Below are 19010 nucleotides of genomic sequence, written 5' to 3' on the forward strand. Positions count from 1 at the left end.
TTTGTAAATTATATCTCTTTATAAATTATTTATTTATATTAAAGTTTACAATTGTTATTAAGTAACGGTAAACCACGAATCCACTAGACAATTGTTAATAAACTGAGGATTTAACCATATTAAAGCGGCATATTGATGACATTTATAAATATTGAATCAAATTCGTCCGCCATATAAATCCGTTCTGAAATATATCCCATTCCATAATTTTTTAACCCGTCCCGTAATTTATTTTTATTATAAAATTTAATGATTATTTATCATATATAAAAGTTTACAAATCATATCATTCTCTAAGTCATTTATATTTTAATAAATTGAAGATTTAATCTATATTAAATCGGCATGTTAATGATATTTCAAAATTTTACAAATATTGATTCAAACTCGTCCACCATATAACTTTGTTCCGAAATATAACCCATCCTGTAACTTCTTAACCCGTCCCGTGATTTGTTTTCTAAAAGTAGTAATTTTTAAAATTTAATGATTATTTATTATATATAAAAGTTTACAAATTGTATCATTTTTAAGATATTTATATTTTATAGTTTACAATTGTTATTAAGTAACATTATACCACGGGACAATTTTTGGTTTTATACAATCTTTTCTAAATAAGATTCATTTAATATGTCTAATATTGGTGGTATTAAAAGAAAAATTAAGGATTTAATCCGTATTGAAGGGGCGGATTAATGATATTTTAATCTTTTTATTATTGTTGATTCAAAAACCCGTCCCGCCAAACCCCGTCTGGCCAAAAAACTCATTTCTTTTATTAATGTTGATCTTATTTTTGATATGATACTGAATCATTGTCTAAATATTTTAATCGATGTAGAACGTTGAACACACATTTTCGTCAATTGGATAATATATGTCCGTTTTTAAAATTTCGAATCACAGTATATGCAGAAAAAAATAATTTTTTTTTTACTTTATGCATTATATGATGATTCAAAACAGTTAAAAATAAATATGAAATATTCTAGGAGAATCATAATTTTAAATCTTAATCAAATCTTCTAAATATCTAAATTATTAAATATGAAATATCCGGTGTGTATGAATTAGATTAAATATAACCTGACCTATGACCAAATTTTGTTAACGGATCGGATATTCAAAGTATCCGAAACAATTTTATCCATCCGACCCAAAAGTGACTGAAAATACTAGTATAGATTTTGTATTAGTTCGTGTAAATTAAGAGCCCATCAATAGTATAAGAAATAAGCTATTCAGGCTAGTAACTATAAGCCCAATTAAGGCCCATATACATGTTATTATCTCCGGCCCATACATAATTACGAAAAAAGTTATGGACGTAAAGAGTTTGTTTCTTCAACAATGAAAATGAGAAATTATCTGGAAAAGCTGAATCAAATGTACACACACATGAGACTGAGAATCTAACTTTAGGCTTCTCTAATTATGATTCATCAGAGACTTTAATTAGGTTTCAAAATTTTAATAAAGAAGAAGAGTCAAAGTGATTATATTAAATGGTCACAGCTTTTATTTTATTTATTAAGCTCTCGGGAGAGAGAAAGAAAAAGAGAAAGAGAGAGAGACAATGCCGTTGGTGAGGTTCAAGATACGGAACGAGCTAAGCTTAGGTGGGCCGGAGATTCAACGTAGCGCCGCCGTGGAAGATGAAGAACCTAAGGCGATTCTCGGCGCTGTTGAAGTGGCTGGACTCATCGGTATCCTTCGTCAGTTAGGCGATCTCGCTGAGTAAGTTCTTGTTTTCGACTGTTGCATACACAAAGAAGATTGAAATTTGGATACTTTACAAAAAGCCCTAAGCCCTGCAGCTGTTTCTTGTGATTAGGATGAGTTTTAGCTCATCCATCAATTTTGTCTTTAGTTTGAGAATTAGGGGTTTCAGTACCATGCTATAATTTTGTTTTTCTTCAGGGCTTAGGGCTTTTTTGTTAAAGTTTTGATTTTTAAGCTCAGTTCGTAGAGTTAGTAACAAACTAAGCGTCTCTGAGTGGTTAAGTGTTAATTAGTGAATGTCTGAATGATGAGTAATGTCCTGGAAGTACCTCAACATAGTTGTTAAGTTGTGTATCAGCTGAAATGAAGTAAAGATTAGGAATTTATTTGGACATCTAATCTATTGATGATGAGGAACTGAAGTGTCTTAATGGGAACTAAGAATTATGAGGTTTTGGGGGAGATTAGCCAAGTGACGTTTTATGTTTTGCAAAGTTAATCTCCCATATTCAAAATCCCTTTTTTTATCATTTGAATGGAGCGAGACGTAAAACTTGCTTAAAGCGAATGTAAACTGATAGAGAGTTCTTTAACCAGGTGGCATTTCTTACATGTAGATTTTCTGCAGAAGTATTTAACGGCTTACAAGAAGAAGTAACTGTAACGGCATCTAGGTGTCAGAAGTTGACAAGCCGTGTAAGACGGATAGAGTCAGCGCTGTCACCTCTTGAAAAGGCTGTTCTCTCACAGACAAGCCACATACATTTTGCATACACAGCAGGTATGGCTTTGCTCTCATCTATAGGCTTCAGGTCTTATTTTTTATTTCTATTTTGAAGGTTGACTATGTGTCTATATCTTTTTTCCTGTACCACTCTTGCTGTCTTATCCTACACCTGACTTGTGTAGAGGGATGAAAGATTTTATGAACACACAGTCTCCACAATTTGTGTGACATAACTTTTTGATCTCTTGCACAGAAAAATTCTTATTCTTTCGCTTTTGTTTCTCCTGTAGGCTCTGAGTGGCATCCTCGTATAAGGAATGGACATAGTCATTTTGTTCAGAGTGATTTACCACTGTGTGTTATGGAAAGTTATGAACAATGCAGAGATCCTCCTCCGTTGCATCTGCTTGATAGGTAAGGGACAAGCTTTTAGTTCATCCTAATATATATATTAAAAATAAAGCATTGGATCTTTATTCTGAAGTGGCTGATTTTCTTCCTCCTTGCAGATTTGCCGAAGGTGGTCCTGGATCGTGTCTGAGAAAATACTCAGACCCAACATTCTTTAGAAAGGAATTAAGCAACCCCAGTAAAACAGATGATATCAAAGTCCAGAGAGATCAGGCTCACCGCAAAAGAAAGGTTTGTTGTTACCTTTTTGGGTTAGGTTATGCTGGTCGAACCATTCTAAGAGTTTCTTTTCTGCTTATGAGCTCGTTTCGTCATCTTACAACTGTACCTCGTACCAGAATGCAGAATTGACTTATAAAAGAATCGTTTGACTTGAAAAAATATAATTCGTTAGACATCAAGTGCTATGGTTTTTTATTCTTGTGCTTTTTTGGCTGTCATCTACTGATTTTGTGACCTGATTTGTGCTTTGCTGAAATGACAGAAAAAGAGGTTACCACAAAGAAACATTTGCAGATCAAATGCAGTGTCTACATCTGACGAAACTAGTGGGTGGGTTATTTTAAAATATAGATGTAGTAGTTCTCGTCCATTGAAGTTCCATATTTGCAGTGTAGTTGATCTTGACAATTTCATATGTTAACATGAATTTCTGTGCAGGGCTCATCTCAGTAATCTTACTGATGACAGACAAACAACTTCTCAGAGTACGTCCACAGTTGACATGCCACGTAGCTCTAATATGCAAGATTTATCTGATACTGTAGACCAATCTCATCTGCAAGGGCAGTCAGATGCGCAAGAACGAAGTGAAGCACAAGTACAATCAGATTTCCAAGAGTCATCAAAAGCTCGCGATTCTATAACTGGTTCAGGTTATATCGAGTATGTCATCAATCAAAGTCCTGTTAATGAACCTGACGTGAAGCTAGTAGAAGGATTTCTGTCTGGGTCCTTACAACCTGCTGATAGAATAGGTTCAGCTGTTCCTGCAGGCTGCATTGAAGTTGTAGATGATAATATCCTATATAGCCCCTCAGAAGACCTACATGTGCCTTGTGCTTCTATTGTTTGTGATGAGAAGAAAGAAACACTTGAATCGATGGTGGAGAAAAGCAGCGAAGATGATGAACCATCAGAGATACATGAGTCAAAATTTGGCCCAGTAACACCAGACAGGGTAAGGCAAAATCAAAGGGACTTTGATAGGACGTATATTTTGTTTGATGAGGTAGATATTGTGGGAGAAAAACAAAGTAAGAGCCAGGCCAACAATATTAATGGAACACTAGGCATTGAGAACGAAGGAGAAAATAAGAGTGAACAAGAGAGTGAAGCAGATGAATTTCTGGATGCACGTAATACAATTGAATCAGAATCGGAGAGTGATATTGATGGAGTACCAAAACCGAAACTGGAGCATTACTTTGGGGATATTAGTACTTATTGTTCGGAAGATGCTAACAGTGAAAACAATGATGGATCAGAAGATATACAATATGAAGAAATGGCAAATTATCCACGCCATGAAAATTCTGAAGATGAATCTTGTTCAGGTTCTTATTTTTTTGAAGATTCAAATGTGTCATGTTGCATGTCAGATCCAGTGTGTGAGAAAACTCTGTCTCATGATGAGAATTCTCAAAAGCCATGGGAATTTTTTGCCAGCTGCCCTTCGTTATTGGCTGAAAAAGCCTTTCCGGATGTAACAATTTTGCGAGAAGAACCTGTTGCCGCACATCCCTTGTTGGCAGGAGACTGGGCTAATGAAAAGATATCATCTGAAGAACCTATTTTCCCATACCCATCTCTGAAAGATGCTATTCCTGCTGAAAAGATCTTGCCAGAAGAACATTTGGTCAACTATCCATCTCTCGCAGAAGCTATTCCCCGTGAAAAGATCTCGCCAGGAGAGTCTATTGCCAAATATCCATCTTTTGCAGAAATCGTCCCCCAAGAAAAAATCTTGTCGGAAAAGTCTCTTCCTAAAACTCCGTCTTTGGAAGAAGCTGTGCCTGACAATATGACCCCAGCAGGAGAACCTGATGCTACTCATCCATCATTTCCCGAAGCTGTTCAAGACAAGAAACTTTCACCAGAAGTTCTTGATTCGAAATTTTTTTCTGTGCCAGAAGCTGTTTCACAAGAGCCAATCTCACTTGAAGAGTTTGATGGGATATATCCATGTTTGGCTGAAGCTGTTCATGATGAAAGGTTCTTGACAGAAGAGCCTTCCACCACATGTTTGTCTTTGACAAAAGCCATCCCTATCGAAAAAGTATTGCCAGAAAAACCTTTGGAATCGTCTCAATATTTGGCAGAATTGACTAAAGAAGAGATATTGCAAGAAAAAACTGTTGATTCTACACATCCATCTTGTGCCAAAGCTGCTGCAGAAACAAATTTATCACAAGAAGTTCTTGATGCCTTAAACTTGTCTGTGACAGAAGCTGTTCCGCAAGAGAAAATCTCACTTGAAGAATTTGTTGGCATCAATCCGTGTTTGGTAGAAACGGTTCCTGATGAAAGGCTCTTGCCAGAAGAACCTGTCACCACATATCTGTCTTTGACAAAAGCTGTGGCCATTGAAAAGGTCTTGTCAGAAGAGATTTTGGAAACATATCATTCTTTGGCAGAATTGCCTGAAGAAGAGATTTCACAGGAAGAAACTGATGATGCCACACATACATCTGAAGCTGTTAGTGATGAAGGAATCTCCCCAGAAGTTTCTGATTCCACAAATTTGTCTCTTGAAAACGCTCTTCCACAAGAGCAAATCTCACTTGAAGAATTTGTTGGCATAAATCAGTGTTTGGCAGAAGCGGTTCCTGATGAAAGGTTCTTGCCAGAAAAGCCTTTCGAAACATATTCTTCTTTGGCAGAATTGCAGGAAGAAAAGATTTTGCATGAAGAAGCTGATGATGGTATGCGCCCATGTCTTTCTGAAGCTTTTACTGATGAACAAATCTCACCTAAAGTTCTTGATTACACAAATTCGCCTGTGGCAGAAGCTGTTCCACATGAACAAACCACACTTGAAGATTTTGTTGGCAGAGATCCATGTTTGGTAGAAGCTGTTCATGATAAGAGGGTTTTGCCAGAAGAACAGGTCACCTCATGTATCTATTTAACAAATGTGGTGCCTATTGAAGAAGTCTTGCCAGAAGAACCTTTAGATGTGTGTGCATCTTTGGGAAAATTGCCTAAAGATAAGATCTCACAAGAAAAATCTGATGAGGCTATTCATCCGTCTTGTGCCAAAACTGAAAGTCATGAAAATTTCTCACTGCAAGTTCTTGATTCATCAAATTTGTCTGTGGCAGAAGCTATTCCACGTGAGCAAACCACACTTGACGAATTTGTTGGCGTAGATCCGTGTTTGGGAGAAGCTGTTCTTGATGAAAGGGTTTTGCCAGAAGAAATTGACACCACATGTCTGTCTTTGACAAAAGCCCCCCCCATCAAAACAATCTTTCCGGAAGAACCTCCCGAAGTGTATCCTTCTTTGGAAGAATTGCCAGAAGAAAAGATCTCGCAAGAAAAAGAAGCTGCTCATCCATATTTTTCTGAAGCTGTTTGTGATGAGAAGATCTCACCACTGGAAGATCCTGGTTCCACACATCCATCTTTGGAAGAATCCGATACGTTCGAGGAAACCTCGCATGAAGAACTTGTTGGAACAAATCCATTTTTGGAATTAGCTGTTCCCAACGAAATGGGTTTTCCAGACGAACCTGGCGTCACATATCGGTCTGTGGCAGAAGCTGTTTCTAAGGGAAAGAACTTGCCGGAAGAACCCTTACCTACTTATCCGTCTTGGGCAGATGTTGTACCTGATGAAAAGATCTCTGGAGAAGAACTTCATTCCACAAATCCATCTTCTGCAGAAGCTGTGTTTGATGAAAATATATCAGGCTCAGAAGCTCCTGGTTGCACAACAGAAACCGGTCCACACAACAAAACCTTCCCTGAAGAACCTTTTGCCATGGATATTTCCTTAAATGAAGCAGTTTTTAAAGAAAAGATCCCAGGCTCAGAAGCTTCTTGTTCCACAACAGAAACGGTTCCACACAACAAAACCTTCCCTGAAGAACCTTTTGCCATGGAAAATTCCTTGAATGAAGCAGTTTTTGATGAAAAGATCTCAGGCTCAGAAGCTTCTAGTTCCACTACAGAAACTAATCCACACAACAAAACCTTCACTGAAGAACCTTTTGCCACGGAAAATTCCTTGAACGAAGCAGATTTTGATGAAAAGATCCCTGGTTCAGAAGCTCCTGGTTCTGCAACCGAAACTGGTCCACACAACAAATCATTCCTTGAAGAACCTGTTGCCAGAGATATTTCCTTGAACGAAGCAGTTTTTGATGAAAAGATCCCAGGCTCAGAAGCTTCTTGTTCCACAAGAGAAACTGTTCCACACAACGAAACCTTCCCTGGAGAACCTGTTGCCACGGATCTTTCCTTGGTCAAAGCTGTTTTTGATGAAAGGATCCCAGGCTCAGAAGATTCTAGTTCCTCAATAGAAACCGGTCTACACAACAAAACCTTCCCTGGAGAACCTGTTGCCACGGAGCTGTCCTTGACCGAAGCTGGTTTTGATGAAAAGATCCCCGGCTCAGGAGCTCCTAGTTCCACAACAGAAACTGGTTCACACAACAAAACTTTCTCTGAAGAACCTGTTCCCAACGAAAATATTCTGCCAAAAGAACCTGCTGCTGCATATCTGGCTTTGGCTGAAGGTATTCCTGACCAAAAAGTATTCTTGGATGATGCCGCACTTTTGTTATTTGCAGAAGCTATTTTCGATCAAAAGTTTTCACCAGAATTTCCAGATTCCACGTATCCTTCTTTAAAAGAACCAGAAATGCATGTTGCCGCACCATCTTTAGTAACAGATCTTCCTGCTAAAAACATCAAGGTAAAAGATGGTGAAGTACATAATGAACCTTACTCAGCATCTGACGTTTCTATGAACCAGAAGAGTGGTTTATTGGAACCGGAGTCTACTGAAAGAACAATTCCCTCGAGTGGTGGTACTGACACGATTTCTCCAGATACTCAGAAATCTCTTCCAAATGGTACAAGTGTTGAATCAATCAGTATATGGAGCAATGGAGGACTCCTTGGACTTGCGCCATTGAAACCTCCAGTTTTTGCTGAGCCTAATGCTGGAAGCCAACATATACAGAACGAGATCAACGAAGCTAGTGTTCTTTCGACAAGGACGCAGGAATCATCGAGCCGATCAGTTGAAACTACTGAGAAGAGCTCACTTCCATTAGTTGTTTCAGATCCCACGTCTCAACAACACAGCAACATGTCGAGGCTCTCTCCCATGCAGAGCACTGGAACATCATTCAGAGTTTTTGGCTTAAGTCATAGATTACTCATGGCTGGGTTTGGGGGAAACTCTTCTTCAACTTGCAAATTTGAATCCGTACCAAGTAGTAGCTATGTTACCGGAGTAGCATCTATCGAAGACAAGACTCAGCAAACTCCTGGTGGCTCAAGCTTTGAGGAGCAATTGGATTATGAATCATCTCTCTTTGGTTCGCCTACTTCATCACCACCGGTTGAACATATGAAAATATCATTCAACCCAATAGAAGCCTCTCCAGTTCCTAAATTGAAACTGAGAATCCCATGCCAACCTCGGTACAATGGTGAAAATGCGGATATGTTCCCTTCGTTTCAGTTGGTTCCAGAGGCTAGCAACTCTGAAGACGATGACGACAACAGTGACACCTTTTGTCAGTCATCTCCTTGTGCTTCTGACAATTGTTTGTCAGATTCTGAGCTATGGGAATCTGATGAAAGCCCTAGAAAATCCGTATCAAGCTTGAAGCAAGTTGAAGAGAGAAGTAGACATGGTGATATGGGTTCTTTTTCTGGTTCGTTTCTTGATCTTCCATGTTACGACGCTGTAGATCATCAATCCACATCTTCAAGACTAGAGCCAGAACAAGTTCCAGAATACAAACCATCTGTCTCAGAGATCATCCGTCATTGGCCACCAAACCAACCAAAAAGCAGTCCCAGTAATGAAGCAAACTTAGATGCAAACACGGTTCTGAAGAAAACGCAAGATCAATCTCTCGGGTACTTATAGTAAAACTCACTCTCCTTAATTATTTTTGCATTTGTCGTAAATCATTAACCTCATGAGACTAACAAACAAATCCTTCATTGTTAATTAGGCTAGTTGCTACAGATGACGACGGTGAAAGATAAATCGGTGATAGTGTTTGTCTTGATGAACATAAAACCAGAAGGATCTAATTGATTTTTTGTTGTACATTCCTCTCTGTCATTTCATTTTTCAGGTAAAAACAAACACTATTTATAAAATCAGAAATTTAAATTAGATAATAGTTTATTTTAATTACGGCATTTTTTTATTTTTTATTTTATCAAATTACATTTTTTTTTTTTTGTTTTGTTATATAGAAAACAAACAATAGATGACACTTAAACGACGATCTTGAAGTCGTCATTAAATTTAGAAGGTGACATCAGGAACGATTCCGAGCTCCTTAAAGGCAGCGGGACATTCAGGTGACGGCGTCTTAACCATGAAACCGAGAGGGTTAACAATACGTGTCTCGTGAGAGACGATTCCATCATTCGCGGTCAAGCTGATCTTAGCAGCGTTACGTAGGTAAGCCTCTTTGCTAACGTCACTGCAACCACTGTCTGGTGATTCGACGAGCACAAGCTCGCAAACTTCCTCCTCGTGGTCACCGGTCACTTCCATTCTGTAGCTCCCTGTTTTGTCCGTGACGGCTTCTTTTGTCAATGTTACGGTTCCGTTTGTTCTGCTCCTGCACTCTAGCTTCACTTTCGCTCCTATAGAAAACAATGTAGAAATTTGAATAACCATAGATACTAATAACATAAACAATGTGTAATGTGTAGTATATAGACGTATGAAAATGTTTACCTTCAAGGAACTTGCTGAGGCGGGTAACGAATTGGACACGGCATGTGTCACAATAAACCGATCCTTGAATTTGGAAACGGTCAAAGTCATCGGCGTCAGCGATGGCCACGCGGGCGAGAGAGGACAGGCACACGGCGGAGACAAAGAAGAAGAAGAAGATGGCTTTGGACGCCATTTGTTTCAAAATGTTAAAAGATTCTGGTCTTTTTTGATACCTCTTCTCTTTTGTAATCGTTTTCTTTGTTGAGATGTTAGAGAAGAGGACAACTATTTCACAAGAGCCACAAAGTTCGGTTTTATACAAAAAAATAAAAATAAAAACCATTTGTTATTTTTAGCTAATCAGAAAATAATCGTTCATTAGTGAGTTTGTTAATTCTTTTAATTATAGCCTCTAGTTTCCAATTGCGTGACCTATAGACTATAGTGTCCCTATTTTTTCTCTCTTTGATTTCTCTCCTAATATTAGAAAGAACAAAAAACATAAACAACTAATTTTATGTTTGAATTTAAATAACATGAAACTTAAACTTTGTTGGATTTATAACTAAAAACCTCATTAGGATAGTCAATACAATAAGGTTTAATTTGATCTTATTATCAATCTTTAGTTATCCAAGAGTTTACATCTTCTCCTTTTTTCATCCAGTTTCCATATTCAGGTTCGAGTTTGGCTCGGATTTACACTCGTCTATTCGGCTTTTATTAAGCTGGAAAGCCGGATTCACCCATGCGCCGCAGCTACATTGCATCCCAGCCCAGTTGAAATAACCTAACCGCCCGTTACATCCAAAACAAAGAAGCTTCTCTTCCACTAATCCATCATGTACTGCAAAAGTCATAGAGTGTAAAGATCATTAGAAAGAAACTGCAAAGATTCTTGTTGAGATACATAGTGACATTTTTCTATAGAGAGCAAAGAGCTTTTTAAAAGATTCTCACTTGTCTGCATCCATTTCATAGGCTCGACAAAGATCGAAGAGCATTGCACTTGTTCAGAGTTTCCGCTTCTCTTTTTCCAAGCAAAGCATTCTTCACCCTTCCCCGGTTCATGCGGTACTATGTTTTCCTCAATAGCGACTATCCTTCTACATTTCTTACATCTGTACATGACTTGTGGCTTCGGGGTAGGCTTTGGAATAGACTCTTGTAAAGAAGAATTAGTCTCTACCTCTACCTCCATTTGCAACTCAGACATAGATAGCTTCTCTTCTATCTAAATAAAAAAAAAAAAAAGAGAAATCTCAGACTAAATTCAATCTGAGTATATCCAGATAGTTGAGGATCAACATAAATCTTCAGTTTCTCGTTAAATCAAAGTGTAAGTTTTGATTTTGAAGCCACCCACAAGTCTGAAACACATCAATAATCTACAAACAAAATGATCCAATGTAATGTTGTTAATTTCAGAATCATCCTCAAAACCCTAATAAACAAAAGTTGACAGCTTTCCAACAATTGACTGGTTTCCTCCACTACATGAGTCACTAACCCTACACTGATACAACTGATTACACACACGAATATAACCAAGAGATGGCGAGATTTACCCAAAAAGTGAAAAGCAAAAATATGTTTTAGAATCAGTGGCGAACAAGAACAGTACCAACAACAGCTCAAACCACAAAAACCCTAAACGTGAAATCGATAAACTTCCACGAAAAAAGTACCAAACTTCAAGCAATCAAAAACCTCAGAATAATTCTTTTAGATATCAGAAAACACGAAAAAAAAGGAATCACCTTTGCCAGGGTTTGGTGTTGCTGCTACTGATTGATTACCTTCTTCGTGACAAATCTGTTCGGTTTAAGTTTAGAGCTAAATAAAAATCCTCAATATCCCGGTTTAACAGCTAAATCTCTCACAATAGCCCGGTTTAACAACTTGGACTGGGCCGTGGGCTAACGCAGATAAGATGAACAAAGATGAAGGAGCGAAAACACCTTTTATCAAAGTTGTGTGTTTTGTAAATTTTTAAGAAAACATTACTAATCTGCCAAATTTTCTTAACGTTTTCTTCAAACTTGTGTGTATAATTTTGTGGTCAACAATTTTGAGTGTAGTTTATACTTTAATTTAGATTTTTTTTTCTTATTGAAAGTTTTAATGTTTATATAGTTTTAGACCATTTTACAATCTAGGATCCAAATGTGATGGAATCAAAAGAAAAGCAAAGAGAACCAAACAACTAAACAAGAAACATAAGATTCATAGCCAGATACATACATAATTCAAAGATCATAAGGTTGAACCGTGAAACTAACATGAAACAAAAGAGCTTCAACACTAAAGATCAACGAGGCATATCAATAGCTCCAACCCAAAGAATCAACAAGACAAGTGCTAGCGACATTCACCCTGTGATTTAGATGAACAAGTGTCTAAACTCACCATTTGCGAGCTTACATAGTTCATTGTAGTTTTGTGCATCTGCAAACAAGCCAAGATCCAAATCAAGACACAAGAATTTGCAAACCATATAAGAAAACAATATAACTCAAAAGACACAAACAAAAGGAAGGATTTTTGCTAAGATTCATACCAAAACTATCACCAAAGTTGGTCCAAACTTCAGCTCGAATGGTGTTCTCAGTCTCAGCAATTCCAATTACCTCAATGTAAGTAGTTAAAGGCGGATTTGGTGAACCCTTAACAACAATCTGTTGATCATCAGTCGATTTACCAATCACTGATCCAATATCTGACCTAATAACTTGAATCACTGCTCTCACTTTCTGACCAATGTACCGTCTCAACAAAGCTCCATTAACAAAAGCAGCAGGACTTGATGTATCCATTATCTACAAATCAAAAGACTCTTTAGTCTTCCTCATTGAAACTAAATCAAATTCATATCATCTAAGTCAAAATCAAAGTGATTATCCTCAAATCTTGAATCAATTTGGCAGTGTCAATCCCTAATTAGCTACCAAACGAATCAAGTAGATAGATTTAGACCTAAAATATCAGAAAACTCTATATATAAGAAGATATTAATAAAGCCTTGTGCTTTAGCAGACCCGGAAGATGAATTGGGAGACGCCGGAGACAATTGCCGGTGAGGTTTCGGCGGGAAGAAAACCCTAATTTCTGGATTTACGAATGAGAATGAAGATGGAGAGGAGGAGAAATTAATAAAGTGTTAACCGAACCGGTTTGGGGAAGCTAAACCGCTAGAATTTGGTTTAATTTATGACACGTCAGTAATTTACATAATTGTACATAAATTAATTGAAAAAGGTTACAAAAAGGAAACAAAATAAAAAGATGACAAAAAAAAAAGGAAACAAAATAAAAAAAAGTAAAAACCCTATTTATATCACTAATAAGATTAAGCTAATCTCTAGTTTCGCCACCGCTAATCTCTTGTTCTTCTCTGACTGAGTTTTGATAATTCGTCGACTATCAAATTTCTGGAGATCCGATTAACGATTTTCTCTTAATCTTCGAAAAGGTAAAATCATATGATTATTTTGAGAAGTTTTATATATTCAGTAATAATTCTCCCTTTGTTTGCTATTTTTCTTTGAAGCTTTAGGTTTTGAGACTGTTTATATGATTACGGAAAATTAGGGTTTGCGTTATATTTCTTGCGGAGTAATTTTCCTGTAAATTGCTGTTTCGAACGATCTGAATTTTCATGGTTTTCGCCGATTTGGTAAACAAAGATGATAGGTGGAAATTTCATAATCTTTTAGGGTTCTTCGTTATCTCTTCTTAGTCCGGTTAGCATAATTTGTCAAATCTTCTTAGATTTGGGCTGATCTCTCTGGTTCTCATAAATATTGTTACAATTGCTTCACCTGATGATGAATCTAAACAGGTACCGTTTTTGAATCAGGACATGGCAACATTGGCACCAGGTCATGCTGTTTCGTATTCTTGGAAGAGGGGAGGCTGCAATGGTAAGCTCACTTGTCACGGTTTGGTCTTTTTTAACAATCTGATATTATCCTTTAGGTTCCTTCTGTTTCATGTTCTGAGTTTTTGATCCGGAAATTTTGTGTCTTGATTGATTTTTTGTCAGGAGTTCCTTTACCATATTTGATCCGACCTCGTAGGATATTCCCCCCTATTGATACGTTTCCCTTCTACAACGATTATTCCTCTGACGATGATGATGAAGGTGACTCATCAATGAATGTTGTTGAATCCTCCACTTTGGACGACAAAGGTAATTGCTTTGGCCTTGTAAATGCAAGTTTATCTTGAATGGGTAGCTAAATCCTTTATTTGTCTCATTCTTTGTCGATTTGGTTTATCGATATGTAATGTCTTTGATAATTTCTGGCAGATGTATCGGCAGGTCATTCAGATGACGAATATGTAGTCGTTGACAAAGCTGAAGCTATTATGACCAATTCTAAAACAGAGAAACCAGGAGCGATTCAAATGGTGCGTATTCTAGTTTCTCATAACTTTTGGCATGTCTTTCTAACTATAATCTTTCTTCTGTTTAAATTTTCCTAACAAATACTTCCTTTTGTTTTCAGATGGAACTCTCAAAGGATACAGTTGGTGATGAGGAGTCTGAAGCCAAAGATGCTGGATACAGCAGTGATGAGTGGGTGGTTGTGTAATTAGGAGGTGCAACCGGAGTTTCAGTGTTCGAGTTTGGGGTTTTAGGAGGTTTTAGGACAATGCAATTAGTTTACTTTTGTCTCTTTGAGATATTTCTTATCCCTTGACATTTTGTGAAGCTTTTTATCAGTACATATGATAAGATGGTTTTCCTTTGAATATCAACTGTTTTTATCCTTTTTCAGCAAGAAGAGAACGTATATTCACAAGAGTTATAGGTCTTTTAAGACGAGTAAAAAAAAAACAAATTAAATAGAGAAAATGACAACAAATACCAGTGAGGTGGATCATATGGAAGCTAAGATTGCTTCTTTAACAAGGGGTAGATCGAAAACAAAGTTTATGTTGATGTGTTTGGCTTTGACACTGAACATGACATGATCTTGCTTTATCTCTTAGCTCTTGAAATGCCTTCATTGTCTCTGCATCAAATCCTCCGGCAAACTGAACAAAAACAAAACCGACTTTAAGACTTTTATAATGTTGTAGCAGGACCAAATCGAAATCAAGGTCTTTTAATTTTACCTGATGAACACGGAATGCGAATCGAACCCCTTGAACAATTAGCTCTTCCTCTTCAGGGCCACCACCTTCAATAGCCTCAAGCTCCGCGGATACTCTCTTCATATACTTCATCGCTAGTTTCACGGATGCCAGTTTAATCTGAAATCACATTCATAACACTACACTTAATTCAAATCTTTCATATCTTACCAAATTACCAAGTTCCTCAAAACATATAAGATTTACATGACTAAGTTAAGTTGCAGATACCCAAATTGAGCAACACTACACTTAACATTAAGACTCAAAGAGTGACAATGAAGGCATAAAAAGTCTTAAGAGAATCTGATTCCATTCCCTATTGATTTGTCTCTTATAATCCCAAAGCAACAACAAAAGAAATAGACAAGAAGATACAACAGAGGAAATCTTGAAATTCACAGGCGTGCACATAGAAAAACCCCACAAAACATTAAAGTAAACAATGTATTCAAGTTTACTTTTGCTAAACATTTGTATTTATCTGAATTTGTCATCTAGTACATAATAGTTTTAACCATGTAAACAAGCAAAACAAATAATACAGTGAAGAACAGTATTAGTATAAAATTGTCCTGCCATCAACAATTGACTTTTATCATAAAATTGGGGACCATGAGAATTGTTGTTCTTGTCTACCCCTATATGTTTTCTATATTCCAAAATGAATTTTTTCATCCAATCAAAATGCAATTATTGCACCAAAAAATGGGAACTAAGTATTCATCATAATAAAAACCATTAAACAGAAACAATATTGAAATCTAGCAAGAAACACAAAACAAGGATCACTAATGTAAATCTCGAGATAAATTATGTTGCTGACCTGGCTGGTTATACCGGTTTCGAGCATCCAATCAACCGGAATCTGGAAACTCTTGAATTTTGTCGCCGCCGATTCTTTCATCCTCGATAAACTATAAACACCATGCTCTAACCTTTAAAATCAACAAAGGAATCTTGATTAGTTATCTAAAGAATTTGAATTTGAAATGAATCAAAGAATGGATTTTTATATTTACTTTTCAAATAAAGCTTGCATTTTTTTAAGAGCAGAGCTAGAAGATTGACGTGGATCTTCCCGGAAACGAGAAGCTTCTGATATGAGTTTCTTCAGATCGAAATAACAAAACGCTGCTTCACGTAAAGCATCAGCTTTTTGCTCCGGCCATTCGAAATGTTTCAACACTGCTCTCTCATCAACCTTTCAAAAATACAAACTTTAAATTGAATAATCCCAGAAATTTGGTTTTAAATTTTGGGAAATTTTGAAAGTTTTCATTCATACCAGGTAAGAGAGTTCGTCGTCGAGCCATTTGACGAAAGGAACAACGTCTTCAATATCTGAAAACGCTGCGTTTTCGACTTCTTTGATCAAGAACCTTATGAAATCACCTTGCGTTTCTACGTCGGTTTTTATCTGCAATTTTTGGTTTAAGGTTAAGCCAAACCGGTTTATGATTTTAAATTTTGAAAGTTACTTGGAAAAGGACGAGGAAAAAGTGGAATGACTGGTCAATTCTCACTGACGCAAGAAAGTCAGAGAAACTAAACTGAAATTTACTAAGCCGGTTAAAGAGAATTTTTACCGCGAGGAGATAAACCGATCGGTTTTCGATTTCTCCGATCATATCTCTGGCATTGGAGCTAGCAAGTATTGCCTCCGCGGCGGCGTTTCCACCGCCGGTGGAATCTCTTCTCGAGTTTGTGGAATCTCTTCGCATCAATGAGTGATAAAACTCCACAACTTCCGGTACTCTTCTTACTTTCGCCGACGCAATGCTTAAACTCTTCGGCGGTGGCGGTGGAGGAGGCGGAGGAGGAGCTTTGGAAACAGGTGGTGGTGGTTGAAGAAGCGGTGGTGGAGGTGGAGGAGGAGGCGGAATCGATTTCTGCGGCGGCGGATCTGCTCTGTTCTCCGGGGAATCACCTAATGAAAAAGACCGTTTAGGCGGTGGTTTAGGTACTCTCGGAACTCTAGATCTGACGGCTGAGAGTGATGGTGACTCAGTGAGTTCCTCCGAGTTATTACTCCGTGAATAACGCTCGATCTCGTCTTTCCGATAAATGTCGCCGTCAGCGTCTCCGGATGATGAAATGCCCTTGTTGTTCTCTTGATTCGGACTCGGGTCGGGTATATTCCTCAACGACCCGACCCGTTTTAAACTTCTGATTAGATTCGATTTCGCCGACACATCCATTAAACCCTGAAACCTCTGAGAAACAGAGAGCGCGTGATCGTCACTCTCCGACGAAACAAGTTTCCGAAGCTCCAACATCTCCGCCTCCATTTCCTTCTCCCTCCTGTCGCTCTCTCTTCTCATTTCCTCGCTTTCTCGTCGTAATCTCTCGTTCTCCTCCGCTAACCTCGCCGTCTCCTTCCTAAACTCCTCGATTTCGCCGTTCTTCTCCGCGATCTGCGATTCAAGTAACGGAATAACAGAAACAGATTCTCTAAGAAGCTTAACCTCGAGATTCTCTGTTTTCAACAGAGCTTCTCTCTCACGAAGCTCCTCGACTTGACGACGAAGCTCAGAAACGACGCCGTTATGAGAAGCAGCAGCAGCAGTAGCGTGAACTTGAGCGGAAGCGCGTGGGAAATAAACACCGAAAGAGCGAGTGAAACCCGGTTTACTAGGATTAATCGGCGGTTTAGTAGTAGTAGCAGAACCGGAAGAAGGCGGTTTAAGAGGAGGAGGAGGAGGAGGAGGAGGAAGAGGTAAAGGAGAAGGCATATCTTTGGTTTTTTTAGTAGAAGGTGATTTGTGAAAACCCATTGTTACACGAACCTTACCAGCCACCATTGATGGATGATGAATGATAAAAAGCTCCAAAATTTTGATTGATTTTCAAAAATGATGACTAGTTGAGAAGAAAGGAGGGATTTGCATGGAAATTAAAAGCATGTCGTTGTCCGTGCAGTTCTTGAGAGAAAGAGAGAGAGAGAGAGAGAGAGTGATAGTGATGATTCAAAGTTTGGGCCTTTGAATTAAGAAGAAGATGAGACTACTACTTGGAGAGAGTAATAAAATTTTATTTTGTAATGTTTTTTTTAAATAAAATAAAGAATTGGTTAAAATGCTTTAAGCTTTTTTTCGACCGTTGGAAGAATAATCCTACATTTAGCATATGAAATTGAAACTACACTGTGCTTTATTATTTTCTTAAGTACAGTGTGTACACGTATAACGAGGAACGTTCTTCTGTTCATTTTAGATTCAAATTTTAAAACCAAAGTAAAAAAACACTTTAAGGCTTTTGGTGATTCGATCCTGTTCTACCTTTGTCTTTGACAATTTCAGTTGTGTTCGGCAATACTGACAATGGTAGACCATAGAATCATATATAGATCAGAATGATGAAATCGTAAACATAAAAATCACACATATAATGGTAATAACTCGTTTCCAAGAAATTAGTAATAACTCGTTTCCAAAAAATCTATGGTACTAACTGTTATGATAGCTCTAAATGGAAACACATAGAAACAATAAACGGTAATAGAGTTAATGACGATAAGGTTTACTAATGGTAAGTAACTACATTAGTGGCATTAAACTTGTTTTAATGCTAGTTAAGCTGATTTAAATCCCACATTGAATGTTTAACTTTTAGATTAATACTCTTTCTGTTTCACAAAATAAATGACGTTTTTTATTTTTAATGTTAGTAGTATTTTTCAAACCAAAATTATAATTTCCCTTTAGTCAAATTTAATAAACTTTGAATTTGAGTTAATGACGATAAGGTTTACTAATGTTTAACTTTTGTTTATTTAATTATTTTCATAATTATTGTGTAAATATGTAAAATGTGTCAAAATGATAGTCTTCGTAAACCTAATAATATGTTCTCCATCAGTCCATATATATATATATATATCATCAACTAGAAGATATGTTTTATAAGTCTATATAACACCACAATTTTTTTTCTTATGCAAAAGAATTATCCCAATTTAAACAATCTAATAGGTAATAATTACTTTCTTTTTTTTACATCTTTGGATCGACAAGGCCCGATTCATAGTCAATCTCTACTACGCGAGGTAACGCGACTTAGTGGAATCGAACTCCGGTG

The 19010-nt window shown here is 37.3% G+C and overlaps 6 protein-coding genes across 10 annotated transcripts; 2 read left to right on the top strand and 4 right to left on the bottom strand.

The window, feature by feature from the left end:
* Positions 1-1392: 1392 nt before the first annotated feature.
* LOC9306105 (scar-like domain-containing protein WAVE 5) lies at positions 1393-9412 on the top strand. Of its 3 annotated transcripts, XM_021017126.1 has the most exons (9): positions 1393-1740; positions 2343-2506; positions 2743-2866; positions 2962-3094; positions 3348-3415; positions 3524-8807; positions 8867-8965; positions 9064-9189; positions 9314-9412. In XM_021017126.1, the coding sequence occupies exons 1-7, from the start codon at positions 1580-1582 to the stop codon at positions 8906-8908; spliced, it is 5976 nt and encodes a 1991-aa protein (XP_020872785.1). In that variant the 5' UTR covers positions 1393-1579; the 3' UTR covers positions 8909-8965; positions 9064-9189; positions 9314-9412. The 3 variants fall into 3 exon arrangements, with proteins under 3 accessions (XP_020872785.1, XP_020872784.1, XP_020872783.1); XM_021017124.1 differs by having other exon boundaries at positions 1394-1740; positions 3524-8965; XM_021017125.1 differs by lacking the exons at positions 9064-9189; positions 9314-9412 and having other exon boundaries at positions 3524-8975.
* Positions 9150-10107, bottom strand: LOC9304056 (pollen-specific protein-like At4g18596). Its single transcript, XM_002869988.2, has 2 exons — positions 9807-10107; positions 9150-9712 (listed from the first exon to the last, which is right to left on the bottom strand). The coding sequence occupies exons 1-2, from the start codon at positions 9979-9981 to the stop codon at positions 9366-9368; spliced, it is 522 nt and encodes a 173-aa protein (XP_002870034.1). The 5' UTR covers positions 9982-10107; the 3' UTR covers positions 9150-9365.
* A 213-nt stretch (positions 10108-10320) lies between these two features.
* LOC9306106 (probable inactive dual specificity protein phosphatase-like At4g18593) lies at positions 10321-11757 on the bottom strand. The gene is made up of 3 exons (XM_021017399.1): positions 11549-11757; positions 10749-11022; positions 10321-10635 (listed from the first exon to the last, which is right to left on the bottom strand). The coding sequence occupies exons 2-3, from the start codon at positions 11002-11004 to the stop codon at positions 10448-10450; spliced, it is 444 nt and encodes a 147-aa protein (XP_020873058.1). The 5' UTR covers positions 11005-11022; positions 11549-11757; the 3' UTR covers positions 10321-10447.
* Positions 11758-11887: 130 nt separating this feature from the next.
* Positions 11888-12936, bottom strand: LOC9306107 (replication protein A 14 kDa subunit B). 2 transcript variants are annotated; one of them, XM_002869990.2, is made up of 3 exons: positions 12827-12936; positions 12349-12607; positions 11888-12236 (listed from the first exon to the last, which is right to left on the bottom strand). In XM_002869990.2, the coding sequence occupies exons 2-3, from the start codon at positions 12602-12604 to the stop codon at positions 12172-12174; spliced, it is 321 nt and encodes a 106-aa protein (XP_002870036.1). In that variant the 5' UTR covers positions 12605-12607; positions 12827-12936; the 3' UTR covers positions 11888-12171. The 2 variants fall into 2 exon arrangements, with proteins under 2 accessions (XP_002870036.1, XP_020873061.1); XM_021017402.1 differs by having other exon boundaries at positions 12765-12917.
* A 175-nt stretch (positions 12937-13111) lies between these two features.
* Positions 13112-14546, top strand: LOC9306108. Of its 2 annotated transcripts, none has more exons than XM_021017401.1 (5): positions 13112-13260; positions 13630-13711; positions 13834-13980; positions 14101-14201; positions 14300-14546. In XM_021017401.1, the coding sequence occupies exons 2-5, from the start codon at positions 13651-13653 to the stop codon at positions 14384-14386; spliced, it is 396 nt and encodes a 131-aa protein (XP_020873060.1). In that variant the 5' UTR covers positions 13112-13260; positions 13630-13650; the 3' UTR covers positions 14387-14546. The 2 variants fall into 2 exon arrangements, with proteins under 2 accessions (XP_020873060.1, XP_020873059.1); XM_021017400.1 differs by having other exon boundaries at positions 13114-13260; positions 13648-13711.
* LOC9304057 (protein CHUP1, chloroplastic) lies at positions 14535-17956 on the bottom strand. The gene is made up of 6 exons (XM_021017398.1): positions 16520-17956; positions 16219-16350; positions 15953-16134; positions 15757-15868; positions 14913-15050; positions 14535-14831 (listed from the first exon to the last, which is right to left on the bottom strand). Exons 1-6 carry the CDS (start codon positions 17732-17734, stop codon positions 14700-14702), a joined length of 1911 nt encoding a protein of 636 aa, XP_020873057.1. The 5' UTR covers positions 17735-17956; the 3' UTR covers positions 14535-14699.
* Positions 17957-19010: the final 1054 nt, after the last annotated feature.

This window comes from Arabidopsis lyrata, assembly GCF_000004255.2.
Source record: "Arabidopsis lyrata subsp. lyrata unplaced genomic scaffold ARALYscaffold_7, whole genome shotgun sequence".
Taxonomy (NCBI): domain Eukaryota; kingdom Viridiplantae; phylum Streptophyta; class Magnoliopsida; order Brassicales; family Brassicaceae; genus Arabidopsis; species Arabidopsis lyrata.

Bases quoted from the DNA above. Each gene is read 5' to 3' on its own strand.
- LOC9306105 (XM_021017124.1), top strand. From the start codon at position 1,580: ATGCCGTTGGTGAGGTTCAAGATACGGAACGAGCTAAGCTTAGGTGGG. The intron at 2,507-2,742 runs GTATGGCTTTGC...TTTCTCCTGTAG, and splicing joins ACATTTTGCATACACAGCAG to GCTCTGAGTGGCATCCTCGT. The intron at 3,095-3,347 runs GTTTGTTGTTAC...CTGAAATGACAG, and splicing joins AGGCTCACCGCAAAAGAAAG to AAAAAGAGGTTACCACAAAG.
- LOC9304056 (XM_002869988.2), bottom strand. From the start codon at position 9,981: ATGGCGTCCAAAGCCATCTTCTTCTTCTTCTTTGTCTCCGCCGTGTGC. The intron at 9,713-9,806 runs GTAAACATTTTC...TGTTTTCTATAG, and splicing joins CCTCAGCAAGTTCCTTGAAG to GAGCGAAAGTGAAGCTAGAG.
- LOC9306106 (XM_021017399.1), bottom strand. From the start codon at position 11,004: ATGTCTGAGTTGCAAATGGAGGTAGAGGTAGAGACTAATTCTTCTTTA. The intron at 10,636-10,748 runs GTGAGAATCTTT...TGACTTTTGCAG, and splicing joins TATGAAATGGATGCAGACAA to TACATGATGGATTAGTGGAA.
- LOC9306107 (XM_002869990.2), bottom strand. From the start codon at position 12,604: ATGGATACATCAAGTCCTGCTGCTTTTGTTAATGGAGCTTTGTTGAGA. The intron at 12,237-12,348 runs GTATGAATCTTA...GCTTGTTTGCAG, and splicing joins CAACTTTGGTGATAGTTTTG to ATGCACAAAACTACAATGAA.
- LOC9306108 (XM_021017401.1), top strand. From the start codon at position 13,651: ATGGCAACATTGGCACCAGGTCATGCTGTTTCGTATTCTTGGAAGAGG. The intron at 13,712-13,833 runs GTAAGCTCACTT...ATTTTTTGTCAG, and splicing joins GAAGAGGGGAGGCTGCAATG to GAGTTCCTTTACCATATTTG. The intron at 14,202-14,299 runs GTGCGTATTCTA...TTTTGTTTTCAG, and splicing joins AACCAGGAGCGATTCAAATG to ATGGAACTCTCAAAGGATAC.
- LOC9304057 (XM_021017398.1), bottom strand. From the start codon at position 17,734: ATGGTGGCTGGTAAGGTTCGTGTAACAATGGGTTTTCACAAATCACCT. The intron at 15,051-15,756 runs GTCAGCAACATA...ATGTGATTTCAG, and splicing joins AAACCGGTATAACCAGCCAG to ATTAAACTGGCATCCGTGAA. The intron at 14,832-14,912 runs GTAAAATTAAAA...GTTTTTGTTCAG, and splicing joins TCGCATTCCGTGTTCATCAG to TTTGCCGGAGGATTTGATGC.